This window comes from Danio rerio, chromosome 25, assembly GCF_052040795.2.
Source record: "Danio rerio strain M-AB ecotype USA chromosome 25, GRCz13ab, whole genome shotgun sequence".
Taxonomy (NCBI): Eukaryota; Metazoa; Chordata; class Actinopteri; order Cypriniformes; family Danionidae; genus Danio; species Danio rerio.
The window spans coordinates 8,787,084-8,802,500 of NC_141045.1; the positions used below are offsets into that span (position 1 = coordinate 8,787,084).

Here is a 15,417-nt window from a genome sequence, read left to right on the forward strand (position 1 = left end):
AAATCTTTCTAAAAACACTCATTCGTTTATAGTTAAACATTTAGGGCAATGTTTCTCAACCACATTGCTGGAGGACCACCAGCACTGCATGTTTTGGATGTCTCCTTTTTCTGTCACACTTATTACAGGTCTTTCAGTCTCGGCTAATGAGCTAATGATCTGAATCTGGAGTGTTTGGTTAAGGAGATACGAGTTGGTGGTCTTCTGGGAATGTGGTTGAGAAACACTGATTTAAAAGACCCTGTTATCCAAAGCGACTTATAATAAGTGAGGAAAAAAGACGCACTTCACATCATCAGTTTCAGACTGACAGTTTCAATTTACTAGGACTTCTACTGCTTTGACATAATCTACATTGCCAAAGCGCTATAGAATTACAGATGAACTGAATTGAATTAGTGAGCAGCAGTTTATAAAATGTTATATAATTCTGTTACTAAGTCTACAAGTAAGTTTCTTAAATTTTTTTGTTCTTCAAGCTTCTTAAAGAATCGATTTTTCCATTCCAGTGCACTACTTTTCCATAGTTTTATGGAATGCATTGCATGAGTGTTGATGCTAATCTTCCACTTGAATGAATTGAAAACGTTCGCTCTGAAGTGCTCACAATGTACTAGCAGAAACGCAAAGTAACCCCTGCATCTTGCATCTATTGAAGTGTTGCACACATGAGCGGTGTGTTTTTTAGACGCTATGTCAAGTATTTTAAAAAGAATTGAAACTTTTATATGCAGCACTGCTCATAAATGTCAGTTCCAAAGCAGTGGACCAATCAGAAAAACTTGGAGGTGGGGCAAGTGCGCCAACCTGATTTCACCATTCATGTTAAGTTTAGGCTTAAGGTTAGGTTTATATACTTTTACATGATTGTTATCCAACTAATATTCCCCTCTGATTTTGGAAATAATTTACAGCTTTGGTTGGGTTTAGGGGTAGGGAATAGGTATGGATTGCATTTTTATTAAAAGATTTATTTGTGGTCTTTATTAAGTGGATAGGACAGTATGTCAGATAGGAAGCGAAATGGGAGAGAAAGATGGCAAGTGCTGCGTTCTCATGTTTTTAGATGCATAGATGCATTCTGTGTGATTGGCCCCTTAGGCTGCATCCAAAACTTTCTTTCCCCTAAGATTTTAATGTCTTTTAATGCAGAGTTTGAGTTCAAATGCATCTCACAAAACCTTAGAATGTAATGGCATACAATGCACTACGTAATTCATTCATTCATTTTCCTTCGATTTAGTCTCTGATTTATCAGAGTTCGCCACATTGGAATAAACCGCCAACTATTCCAGCATATTTTTTACACAGCGGATGCCAGATGCAACCTAGTACTGGGAAACACCTAAACACTCTCTCATTCACACTCATACACTACGGCCAATTTAATTTATTCAATTTACCTACAGCACATGTGTTTGGATTGTGGGGGAAACCGGAGCACCCGGAGGAAACCCACGCTAACAGAGAACATGCAAACTCCACACAGAGATGTCAACTGTCCCAGTTGCCAACTGACTTGAACCAGCGACCATCTTGCTGTGGAGAGACAATGCATACCACTGTGCAACCGTGCCGCCAAGCTACATAATATAACTAAGAAAGCAAGAAAATACCACAATTCTAAATGCTGACACCAAAAATGTGATTGTTGAGACAGTTTCAGCACACTATAAGCTCAATAAAAGGAAGGTAATGAATCTACTATGGCTTCAGATATTGATCAGAGGAAGCTAGAGGGTATATTTCACTAACCAGGTCATGCTTTGTTGCGTTCTTACTTCTGTATACTGAGCAGTGTTTTTAAACGTATGAGGATAGTTTTTAAAGTCATGACCTATATCAAGGTTTCTTACATCTCTAAACTCCAGAGTTCACACCCAAGCCTAATCAAAAACACCTAAGCAAGCTAATCAAGGTAATAAGAAGAAAATTAGGTAACACTTTATTTTGATGGTCCATTTGAGTATTAGTAGACTGTCTGCTTAATGATTGATATGCTTCTTGAACAGACATTTAAGTGACTATAAGAAACTTTGAAAGCACATGTCATTTTACACTAACCCTAACCCCAACCTAACAGTCTACTTATAATCTAATGAGAATTAGTTGACATGTCGATGCAATGTAACAAAGGGATCATCAAAATAAAGTGTGACCGAAAATTAGAACTAAAACTAGAAAAATCACAGGTCAGGATAGTGATCTGATCTGAGGAACGCTGATCAATACTTTGCTTGGGTGCATTAGGAAAGGATGTCTTCTGTTAAAAGTAGTTTAAAGTTGGTTTTAAGAGTTCACACTTAGCTGATGATTGATTATAAAGCTTGTTTGGCATGCTGTCCCGGGAGAGAGCCCTGAGCTCATGAGATCCTCGAGCCTGGGGCTCCCTCCCGTTGCAAGGCGGGAGGGGAGTTTGAGCTCAGGTAGATCTCGAGAACTCCCCTGCTGTAGTAAACGATGAACATTAAGTGATTGCTCTTGGAGATAACTACATACTAGAAGCATGTCTATGGTGCCGATTTGGATTAGTCAATTAACTTCATTTGCATGTTTTTGGACGGTGGGAGGAAACCGGGGAACCCGGGGGAAACCCACGTGAGCACGGGGAGAAAGTGCAAACTCCGAACCAGAGACATTCTTGCTGTGAGGCAACAGTGCTACGCACTGGGCCGCCGTGTCACCCATCTAAGAAGGAGGAGTAGGGGTGGAAGGGGGAACTCTTCAAAACGAAGATAGTAGTGGAATGAAACCCAGGGTATTTATAGTAGTTTAGGAGACATCTGATTGGAGCATAGTGAATTGGATAATGCGGATCCAGCCGCTAGCAATCATAAGCACGTGTTCCTCTCAAAATTAGTTTATACATAAACTTCACTTCTTTTGACAGCAACATCAACAGTGCATTTGCAATAATTACAACTGTACTGTGCAACATAAGCTCATTCTGAAAACGTAGCCCTATATATAGGGCTGGGCGATACGGCAAAAATAAATGATCACGATAATTTTTTTCATATCAGTCGATATTGATAATTATCACGATAAATGTCAATCTTTATATCTAATAATTTTGTAGGTTTTTTTAGCATGCCAATCCCTTTGTGCGGCTGATTTAACACGTTTTGTGAAATTTTTTAGCTGTCTGACAGTATACGAAAAATTATCTTAATTCAGAATTTACTGTTCAAGTTTTAAACAACCAAAGACAATACCCTATGAGTTATTGTATGTTCTTGTTCAACATAAAAAAAATTAATTGAAAATAAAACAGGTTTGGAACAAGTAAAAGGTGAGTTAATGGTGACAGAATTTCCAGTTTTGGATGAACTGTCTTTTTAATGGCGAGCATGGTGAATTTAAGGTGAAATATACTTTAATATTTATTTTATTTAGAGACGTAAACGATTACTTGATGATCGATTGATTGTCCATAACCCTTTAATCAATAAACCTTATTGATGACTGATTAAGCTTCGACATTTGAACGTTGAGTTATGCTTTGCGCTGTGAGACGCGTCCATGCATTACATTATCAAGTGTGTGCAGTTTATCTTACTTAAGGAGTCACTGTCCTGACATTGCATATTGCGGGACGCATAAAAAACCTGTTATGCGCAGATCTCAGTTGTATCTATTCACTCAATGGGTTTCTGAGCTCTCTCATCCTTCAGACCAAGTGTATTCTTCCGAGGTAACCTGTTTTGTGTCAGATTGCAAAAAACTATGTTGCTCCAGACTACTGAAGTTTAGTGACGTTTCTTGTCAAAAATGTCTGTGACTGTGACATTTTTACACTTTATGACTGTGCACTTGTACTGCGTGCAGCATCCGGAAGGGCAGGCTGCAAAATGCCAGCACAGCATTACGCATAATGCGTAAATATTATTGAACACTTATCGAACTGATCTCATCGAAACTTATCGAAACATCTTAACTTATCGAAAAAAATATATCGTGAGAAATATCGATATCAAATTATCGCCCAGCACTACCTATATACATTTTTGGAGATGGCAAATTATGTAGCCAGAGAAGCGTATGGCTGCATTTCGTCTTTAAGACGAACGCTATGGAGCGGCATTCCTTGTCACGCTTATCAGCTGACCGCTTACGTGGTAAAAATTAGGCTCTCCTTTTTCTGGATTGCTTTTGAAAACACTGTGGGTTGGGTTTCGGGAAGTGGGTGGACGCTGGTCAATCAGTGCTTTTTAAAACATTATCGGTTGGGTTTAGGGAAGGAGGAGGGTGGGGGGAACCAATGGATCAGTCAGTCAGTCATTCAGTTAATCGACAGCGGGCTCTGGTGGATTTACATGAGAACAGCAGGCACAGATGACACTCGCACGAAAAATTTGGGATCTCAAAAAGCGTACACAGGAATTGGCGAAAACAAGAACTGCAAAAAAACGTACCTCCTTGGTCGTATTTGGCTCTCTCCAGAAATGTTTATAGGTTGTACATAATTAGAATGAGCCTGGGTTGATACTGTTGGAGGTCACCAAGCTGCAGCATTGCATCAATTTACAAAAGAATGAACACTACAGAGTGTATACTTCTTTAACGGACAAATAAATGTACCACAATGTGCAACTTTCTGATATGAACTGCGCTGTTTTTGAATGTCCACTTAGCCCTTTCAAGCTAATACCTTTAGTAATTTCTCAAGCACTCAAACGTTTAGTTCAGGCAGTTCCAATGCAGCTTTTCAATGCATTGACCTTCTCATTCTCCATCCCGTGGATACAAGCTCCACGTCGCTCGCTCATTAGCGCTGCTGCTACCAATGTGACTCATCAACGCCAGTGATCACCCAGTGGGCTTCTCATCAACAGGTTGCTAAGCTTCACTGATTCGCTCTGTAGGGATTAGGACACAAAGGTCAGGGTGAGAAAGGTTTTGATTACAAAAGAATTAAACACACAAAAAAACTAAAAAACATTGGAAATGCCCCACCCAAGCCTAAAGGTATATATTTGCCTCTATAAATGCATTTCCTGTGCAGGTTCTTTGCATGAGCGTTCTTTTGTAGGCTTGATTGCTTCAGAGTTCTGCTACATCCGTTTCTGCTCTATTGCATTCACATTTTGCATAAATGTTCAATAGTGTGTTCAAATCAAGGACGTTTTGAGCAACAGCTAAGACTAGCGATATTACTTATTTTTTATTTTGTTACCTCAAACTAAAGTTGTACATTTAATGGAAAACAAAAACTAAAGAAAACTAGCAACAGACACAGAAAAACGAACTGAAATTAAATAATAATCATCATTTTCAGAATATTAAGCCCCCACTTTGTGGTGTAAATCTAATCTGTGGCTGTTTGATCTGCAGAGGGAAATAACTGATGGTGCTTTTACAACCAAACACATCAGTCAAGAGCGATTTTTAATATGAATAACTTCTTTAAAAAATTATGCTTGCTGTTTGTTCAAACTACTTATTTAAAATGAGCTGAAACAACACAGTCCGTGAGTTCTTTAGGGAAAACTTAATTGTTTTATGTTCAAACCACTTAAATTTATAAAAAATTCTTACAAATTTTTTAATTATTTCATGTTGTCCCAACACAAATCGTGTGGAATCCAGCAATTTTTACAGTGAATTCTTCATAATTTTTACCTTTATGCATTTAAGCTGCATTTTCGGTTTAATGTTTTTGCACACAATTGTTTTATTTCCATCAGTGTGGTTCACACAATAGTCAATGTAAATTGCGAAACATTAAACTTTGCTCTGGTCGAGAGTGGATGTGTTCTGCAAAACTAGAATTACTGAAAACTGAATAGAAACGGGTTCATAAATTTAAAACCAAGCCCAAAAAAAAAAAAATCATTCATGAAACAAATGCTAAATAAAAAATTTACAGCAAATTTGAAATAAGACCTATTAGTGGCACGGTGGCTCAGTGGTTATCACTGTCACCTTACAGCACGAAGGTCGCTGATTCGAGCCCCGGCTGGGCTAGTGGGCATTTCTGTCTGGAGTTTGCATGTTTTCCCTGTGTATGTGTGGGTTTCCTCTGTGTGCTGTTTTCCCACATTCCAAAGACATGCGGTATAGGTGAATTGATGAAACCAAATGGACTCTAGTCTATGAGTTTGTATGTGAATGAGAGAGTATATGGGTGTTTCCCAGTACTGGGTTGCAGCTGAAAGGGCATCCGCTGTGTAAAACATATGCCAGAATAGTTGGTGGTTCATGGACCTATGATAAATAAGTGACTAAGCTGAAGGAAAATTAATAAATTAATTTATTTAAGCTGCATTTGTATGGTTTGTTTGTAATTTTCAAAGAAAAAAATTATTTTCATCACTGATGTTCGCACAATAGTCAATGCAAAATGTGCCAACATTAAACTTTGCTCTGGTGGACACTGGGTGCAATAACTAAAAGTACTCAAACTAAAACTGAAACTAAATAAAAACAGTGTTGCATGATATAGCTTGCTGCGGATTCCAGCCCAAAAGCCGTCCAAAACCCACCCAAACGCACAAATAACCGCCCTTAAAGTTAAAGGGTATCATAGGGGTGGTTGTGGCGATCATAAGCTGGTATTAAGTGAATATCGGGCGGATGCATGGGTTTCAAAGCCAGCCAAATTTTGTCAACCAGCCTATGTCATTTTTTACACGCAATCAAATTCAAAACTGCCAAGTCTGGCAACATTGCATAGAAACGAGTTCAAAAACTCAAAACTAAAGAAAATTACCAAAACCATTATTGAAACAAATAAGTAATAAACTGAAAATTTAAAATTTAAAAATAGCATTAAAATAAGGACCAATTTAAAAAGGCAAAACTATAAAAACCTTAGTCCGAATTCTACAGGAGGAAAAATTAATAATATTCACACAAAAAAGTTGTCAAAAAGTATACCAGTACATACTTTTATAATACCATAATATTATAATGAACTACTTCTGAAAAGAATCATACATGTTCATTTGTTGATACTTTATTATCTCATCATAGCACTGTATTTAGTGACATTCATTCATTTTCATTCGGCTTAGTCTCTATTTCAAAGGTCACCACAGCGGAAGGAACCGCCAACTGTTCCGGCATATGTTTTACACAGCAGATGCTCTTACAGCTGCAACCCAGTACTGAGAAACATCCAAACACCTTTATTCATACACACAAACGCACTCAAACACTACGGCCAATTTAGTTCATCCCATTCACCCATACCACAAGAATTTGGACTGTGGGGGAAACCGGAGCACCCGGAGAAAACCCACACCAACACGGGGAGAACGTGCAAACTCCACACAGGATAAGTGATATAATGTAATATAAATATAAACTTCATTCATCCTACACCCATTCATTTGCATCGTATATAGAATGAAAGCACCTACTATACTGTATGATTTTTGAGCGAGAACAAGAATCTTGTAACATTGATGAGCTAAATAATACAAGCCAAGCATAATGTATACACAGTGTACATAAAGATTAGAAGCAGAAAAACCTACAGATGTCCAAGCCATGCTCTATAGCGCTCTGTGTGGGTTGCTGCTGGTAAAAATAACCGTATTGATTGATACGGAATTAAACAAGTGCAATTTAACAAGACCCCCAACGCTCCAAGGCATTATGAGAAAGCTGCCAACCTTTCAGGGACAAAATAAATGTTCCTAATTTTATTGTTTGTGTGCTGTAATTGACTTAATTAAGATATGATTTGCACATCTGCTTGATATCACAGCCATGTTTTTTTTTTTTTCTCAGGAAAGCCATCGCCAAAGCTGGTGTGCAGGATAACGCTGCTCAATCCGGCACAATAACACCTGCTAAAAGTGAACCCAACAAAAAGATATGCAACACCGTGGATTGGACCGTGAGTTACTCGTCTGTATTTTACCAACAAGTAGGCCTGTCACAATAATCTATGTATCGACTTATCTCACAATGCAAAGACATGACCTCAATCGTTTTGGTGATGCAATACACAGTTGAAGTCAGAATTATTAGCCCCCTTTGAATTTTTTTTTTCTTTTTTAAATATTTCTCAAATTATGTTTAATAGAGCAAGGAAAGTTTCACAGTATGTCTGATAATATTTTTTCTTTTGGAGAAAGTCTTATTTGTTTTATTTCGGCTAGAATAAAAGCAGTTTTTAATTTTTTAGGAACCATTTTACAGACAAAATTATTAGCCCCTTTAAGCTATTTTTTTCGATAGTCTACAGAACAAACCATCATTATACAATGACTTGCCTGATTACCCTAACCTGCCTAGTTAACCTAATTAACCTAGTTAAGCCTTTAAATGTCACTTTAAGCTGTATAGAAGTGTCTTCTATAAAATATCTAGTCAAATATTATTTACTGTCATCATGGCAAAGATAAATCAGTTATTAGAAATGAGTTATTAAAACTATTATGTTTAGAAATGTGCTGACAAAATCTACTCTCCGTTGAACAGAAATTGGGGAAAGAATAAACAGGGGGGTTAATAATTCAAGGGGGCTAATAATTCTGACTTCAACTGTATTATCGCCATACGTAAAAATCAATTCTTTCAACATTGATCTCTATCGGAGGTGTCAGTGTTAGTATTGTCATGTTCACCAGCGAACAAACCACCAGATGTCGCTGGTAAACACTCACTCATGGAACTACAAATCTGCCAGTTAATGGACTACATATTCAGTCATGCCACACACACACACCTGCCCCAAGTCTCCACTGATTAGACTCCTACAGCTGATCCTGCTTCAAGACTGATTTCACACAGCATTCAAGCAGCACACACACTCATTCACATTGCCGAGTCTTGTTTACTGATAGTGACATTACAACGCGTTTTCCTTTGTCTGCCTTTTCCGTGTTTTTATCTTTGCCTTGCTTATTTGTTTAATTCTGTTGCTGCCTGCCTCTGACCATCTGCCTGTTGTTTTGACTTCGACTCTGTATTGCCCTCATACATCTGTTTGCCGGTATTGACCACTGCTTGCCTGACTACGATTAAACCTGCATTTGGATCCTACCTTCTGTTGTTGGTGTCACTCCCCGTCATTACAAGTATGGTTAACCTGGCTGGGTAGATCCTGAGGAAACAAATCATTTGGCATGCAGAAAAAGCAATGACACACATTATTCAAATTTTACTCTGAAGTGGGATGACACTAATGCCGAGTTCAGACTGCATGATTTTCAAAGTAGTGATGTCACAGATGTTTTCACACTGCATGACTCTCTGGGCTAGCGTTTTGTCGCTGCTTTGTTTACACTGCAAGATAGATCGGTGTCAGGGGCATTCACATTGCATGACTTTACAATAGAAAGAATCGCCGACAACTTCATCTAAACTACGTCTCACAGCCAAAAACACGTGGTATATTTTTTGTTATTAACTACATAACGAGAAAGAAGCCTATAATGGGGTAGAAAATGTACATATTTGCTCACCTGGATTTGAAGGGAATTAGCCATTCCTCCTTAACTTTCTTTTTAACTTTCTGTATCAAACAGACACGGGTGCTCCTGTCAAACCTCCACTAGGTGGATGCTGCTCTCTCATTGGCTGTAGGCGATCGCTGATGCTATTTTCAGTGAAAACTCATTTCACACGGCATGATTTGAATCGCGACAGCTCCAGATATTTAGCACGCCAAATATCTCACAGGCACCGGCGACTCATCGGCGATTCTCTCATATTGCGTCTTTAATAGTTTATACTGTGTGATTGTCACTCACGTGCACGAGCATCGATTTGCCTGTGATTTCAGGCATTTGTCTGCGATTTCTCAAAACCTGTCGGCAAGTCAAAATCAGGGCTAAAATCATGCAGTCTGAACTCGGCATAAGGTTATCATATAATCTAGGCCAGGGGTGGCCAACCATGTTTCTGGAGAGCCACCTTCCTGCAGATTTCAGTTGCTACCTATATCAAACACACCTGAACCAATTAATTAGGACCTGAACACCATGTGATAATTACATGCAGGTGTGTTTGATATGGGTTGCAAGTGAAATCTGCAGGAAGGTGGCTCTCCAGGAACAGGGTTAGCCACCCCTGATCTAGGCCCTTAAACATTCAACTTTATTAATAATCATAAAGACGAATTTATACGTGTTACTCCATCCTGGAGCGGACATTTATTAGAAGACCCACACCATCAAAAATGTAATAGAAAATTACAGTGAAAACCATATACTGTAATAGTTTAATGTTAATTTATTTTCAAATATTTTATATTGTCATGATTATGATATAATATATTAGATAGGGCTGTGTGATTTGGGGAAAAAATCTAATAGTGATTTTTCTGATAGACATTGTGGGCCCTATCATACACCCGGCGCTATAGTCTTTTGGTACTTTTAGCTTGGCGCAAGGGTCATTTTGAGGTGTTGCGCCACACTGTTTAAATAGCAAATGCATTTGCGCTCAAATGTGCGCCCATAGGCATTCTGGTCTAAAAAAGCAGGCCTTTTTTTGGCCCATTGCTATTTTGAGAAACTGTAAATAGTCTGATCTTTAGACCAGAACAAAGTCGGCCTATTGTCTGGCGCAAAGTGCGCCTGGCTTACACACTACACACAAGATGTAGAGCAATACGCAAATATCTTTACATATGAAAAATATATAATATCTTAAGGATATATAGATATAATAAGGATATATATATATATATACAGGATATAAATATAAATTATTAAAATATTACAAAACATATTAATTTCTAGCCTACATGAAGATTTAAAAACCACTGCCTTCATACTTTCTTCATCTCGGGAGGCTTTTTCATTTCATTCAATTTGCTTTTGTATAATGTTATTATTATTAGCAGTATTATTTATTATATCCATATTTATATTTGTTTTATTAAAAACAAGCTTAGATTTGCCCACCTGTCAGGTTTTAGACCAAATGGGGCACAGCAGGTGTATTTGGAAATAACTCAGTATTTTGACCACACTTGGTTATTACTGTTCATTTATTCATTTGCTGGAAATTAGAACTGAATTTAGAAATAGTTTTAAAACAAATATTTGCGCTTAACAAACTAAATTAATTATTTACAGGCTAATTGATGTCTGTGTGTAAAGGTTTCCCTATCCACGAGAGCAAAAGTGAAAGTGAACTTGCTTTACTTCAAAATACGCTTATGGCGCGACGCAGCTGGCTCTTAAAGGGTTTGAGACTCTAATTGGTTTATTCTTAAAACACACCTATAACTCATTAAGAAAATAAACTCAACCCTTTTAGACCATGCGCCATGGCGCAAAGCAGATTTCCCCCTCCTTAAATTAGCAAAAATGCGTTCTGACACGCCCTGAAAGCGTTTGCGCCCTGCGTTTTGCGCTCTGCACATGGACCGTCAAAATAAAGCCCTGAGACTTGATTTGCGGTTTGTTGCAAGCTTCAGCTCAATAATCTGTAAGCCGTGGCAACAATTTTTCGACAGCTCTTAAAAACGACCTGTTTTTATTCAGTGTCTGTGAGCTTGAAACCGAAATATTCCCATATTACCAATGCTGTTTCTCTTTAATATTAATTAGTCTATTAATGCTTCTAAAGCCGTAGACGCCATTATCACTTTTGTCTATGCTTTCCTGTTTGTTTGTTTTTTATTATGGATGTTTCGCATAGTTTGCTTGCGCAATCTTGATTGAGCACACTTACTCAATTGGCTAATAAGACTGTCACACACAGACAGCAGTCACGCATTTGCTCTGGGAGGGGGAAATTAAATAATTCATATATATTTCATATCACAGCCTCTTAAGATTAACTAATTGCGACGTTTCAAACTGCGATTCGATTTCGATTAATCGCACAGCCCTAATATTTGATATCATATTTGGTGCTCAAGAAGCATTTCTTATTGTCTTTGTTGTTTTGCATGCTAACTTTAAAACTTTAGTACAATGACATGTATGAATGACAATTATTAATGATTTATTAATTTACACTGAATATTTATGTCCACCATTTAACATTTTCTCTTCGAAATATATTATGGAATCACTTTCTACAAGGAGGACACATTAGGTAATCAATATATCGACTTATTGCAATTAATATATCAGCTTATTGCACAACACATGGACATGACCTAAATTTTTGGTGATGCAATATATATATCGCCCATACATAATCAATTCTAGCAACATTTTAGCTGATTGTGCAAAATCTCTATGACTATTGGAGGTGTCAGTATCAGTATGGTTATAAACACTATAGTATTTACTATAAAATTACTATAATGATATCTTGGAGCCAATAGCTAGACTGTACAATAGATCCACAACAGACTTTCTGGATGGACACATCACTGTTTTGCTCTATCACTTTCTAATGCTTTAACATTTTAAAACTACATTATGAACACAGGGATTTAACTGTACTATAACATTTTAAATAGCGCTACCTCAGCAGCCCTTTGTGCTTTGGTGCCAAAACTTAACATAAGGACTGATCGTTCCTCCAGATTTGTAACAAATGGATGTTTGCCATTACTGGGTTTTTAAAAAATGTTATAGACAGAGATCTTTCTTTTATGTATTCACAAACGCCTGGAATGAGATCCCACAACATCTAAAAGCAACACCAACGCTGAGACTTTAAAAAAAAAAAATCACATGCTCGTCATCTGATGGTCAACTATCACTGTAGCCACTGAGATAGTAGCCTGCTTTTCTCTATTTTACATGTTTGGTGATTGTTTTTACTGTGTTGATGAATGAGATGTCTGTCGGTTTTTTATGTTCTGCAGAGCAGGAACCTGCTGAAAAACAGCATTAATGCTGAGTCAGGCCGGATTATCTTCTAATCTTTTCCTGTTTGAAAAATCATAAATAAATAAATAAATAAATAATATATTTTCATGTGGGTGTCTGACAACTGAAAATAGATCTGGTAGCAGATATCACAGCCTCTGTTACTTTTTACATCACACTTTTTTGTAAACATTTATTATTATTATTTATTTAGGATATGTGTTTCACATTCTGATATCAACGACTAATTATTAAATTGTTAAAATGACTAAAATAAATATTGTTAAGAATAAAATTGTAAGTGTTGTTTGGAGGAGTGTGCTTGCATTGTGATATTATATTGTCAGAATATAATGAGTGGCATGAAATGCTCTTAGAAAGACAATAATAATGTTTATCGCAATATATTTTGGTGCAATATATCATACAACAACAAAAAAAATATATATATCATGACAGGCCTACCAACAAGCTCTATAATACACTGAAAAAATTATTAATTAGATTTACAACTTACTTTTAGGGTAAGTGGTTGCAAACAATTTAAAAAGGCTGAATTTTAACAATCAAATTAAGCTGAACATTAATAAATGTAATTTGTTGGTTAAAATTCAGCCTATATAAATAGTTTGCAACCATTTACCTTTAAAAAAATTAATAAACTCAATGAATCATTTCAAGGTCAAGGTAAAGTCAAGGTAAAATTTTTTGTCTCCCGTAGGAGAAATTTGTTTTAGAAAAAAAGGTTCTGCTGTACATCGACACCAACAAGACAACATGTAACATACATACACATTAAAATCTAATCCTAAAATACCTCCTAATATAAATATGATTCCATAAAATAAGTAATTTTAATAAAATTTTTATAAAAAAATTAAATAATTAAAGTACCATATGCCCCACTGCCCTCTGTTGTGCAAACTAATCCTGTTATCTTAGTCTTTGACCATCCTTCCTTGCTTGCTCGTTGATCAACTTACTTGAAAAAGGAACAAAAGAATGTTTATATCTATTATGCTTGCACAACGGGACCCTATATCTTCTGCCAGAATTCATCAGCTCATATTCCACAGACAGCACATGTGAAGAATCAGATAAAATCTTGTTGGCTTGTTGGATTGTGCACAACTCAAAGATGTCTTTTAGTGAACCAAGTGTCTTAATTCCCATGATTTTTCCTGCCACTCTCATCAGGTTATTTACTTGGGTTTTCATTTTTACTGTCAGATTCCCAAACCAAACAATAATCCCATATCTTAAAATAGACTCTATTGTTGCTTTATAAAAAGTCATCATTATGCTGCTACTCACTCCAAATAATCTTAATAATCATTTGATTTCAATGTACCTACAGAAAGGTATCCGATAAAGCAGTATCCATATAGAGCATTTTGAGGCATGTAAACGATTGTAATGTATTTCCTGTTTTACATTTAGATAGCTAATGAGGATCCAAAGAAAGCCACAGATTGATAAATAATGTTATGATAGCTGTTTTTACGTTATGATTGAATTGCCTCGTTACAGTTATGAATTGGTTTGATAAGCAGGAAATGTTCAAGAGCAAATGACATGACAACATTGAAATGTTCTATAGCAGTAAGCACTCAGTAATCTTTTGGTTTTCCACAGGAAAATGCCCAGTTGGGTCAACACGTGTGGTTTGAGACCAGTCCGGCAGGAGATTTCTGTTATGTGGGGGAGTCAAACTGTATCGCAAAGTCCCAGGTAGACACATATTGTAGTGATTCTTAAAACAATCATCAGCAAAAATGAGCAGTGTGTATCGAAAAACCCTGCACAACAGCTCCCTCTTCTGGTTAGATGTTCTACATGCATTTAGATAAATCGCTAAGATGCTAATTACCATTTCGTTTTGTCCTCTCAGCAAAAGTCTCTTCCCCGCCACAAATGTGCAGCTTGCAAAATATCAGTTCACACAGAGTGCATGAATCAGCTGGACAAGGTTAGAAGTTTGTAGAAACAACTTTTGAACGATTTGGGGTGTAATAACAATGTATCTTCTCAAAGGAAAATGTGTGCTTTCCCTACAGATTAACTTCAGGTGTAAGCCAACTTTTAAAGATCCAGGGACGAAAAATGTCAGAGAAGTAAGACTTTTTGTCATTTTATATCAAGCTTTTTATATATTTCGCTCTGCATAAATGAGTACACCCCCTCACAGGTCCTTTTTTATGTAATATACTCACCGGCCACTTTATTAGGTACACCTGTACAACTGCTTAACGCAAACTTCTGATCAGCCCATCACATGGTGACAACTCAGTGAATTAAGTCATGTTGATGTGCTGCAGTTCAAACCGAGGAGAATGGTAAAGATGGGTGATTTAAGTGACTTTGAATGTGTCATAGTTGTTGGTGCCAGATGGTCTGGTCAGAGTTTTTCAGAAACTGCTGATCTACTGGGATTTGCACGCACAACCATCTCTATGGTTTACAGAGAATGGCCCGATAAAGAGAAGATATCTAGAAAGTGGCAGTTCTGTGGGCACAAATGCCTGGTTCATGCCAGACGTCAGAGGAGAATGGCCAGAATGGTTCGAGCTGATAGAAAGGCAACAGTCCACTCATTACAACTGAGCTATGCAGAAGACACCGGGTGCCACTCCAGTCAGTCAGCTAAGAACAGGAAACTGAGGCTACAATTCGCACAGGC

General features: G+C 37.1%; 1 protein-coding gene across 17 annotated transcripts in view; it reads left to right on the top strand.

Moving 5' to 3' along the window:
* Positions 1-15,417, top strand: part of dgkzb (diacylglycerol kinase, zeta b) — an 84,500-nt gene that overhangs the window by 30,066 nt on the left and 39,017 nt on the right. For all 17 annotated transcript variants that reach the window (XM_087311693.1, XM_087311696.1, XM_087311694.1 and 14 more), the window contains 4 exons: positions 7,738-7,846; positions 14,373-14,468; positions 14,629-14,706; positions 14,795-14,851. In XM_087311693.1, coding sequence (XP_087167819.1) covers positions 7,738-7,846; positions 14,373-14,468; positions 14,629-14,706; positions 14,795-14,851 — 340 coding nt within the window. The remainder of the gene's footprint in view (positions 1-7,737; positions 7,847-14,372; positions 14,469-14,628; positions 14,707-14,794; positions 14,852-15,417) is intronic.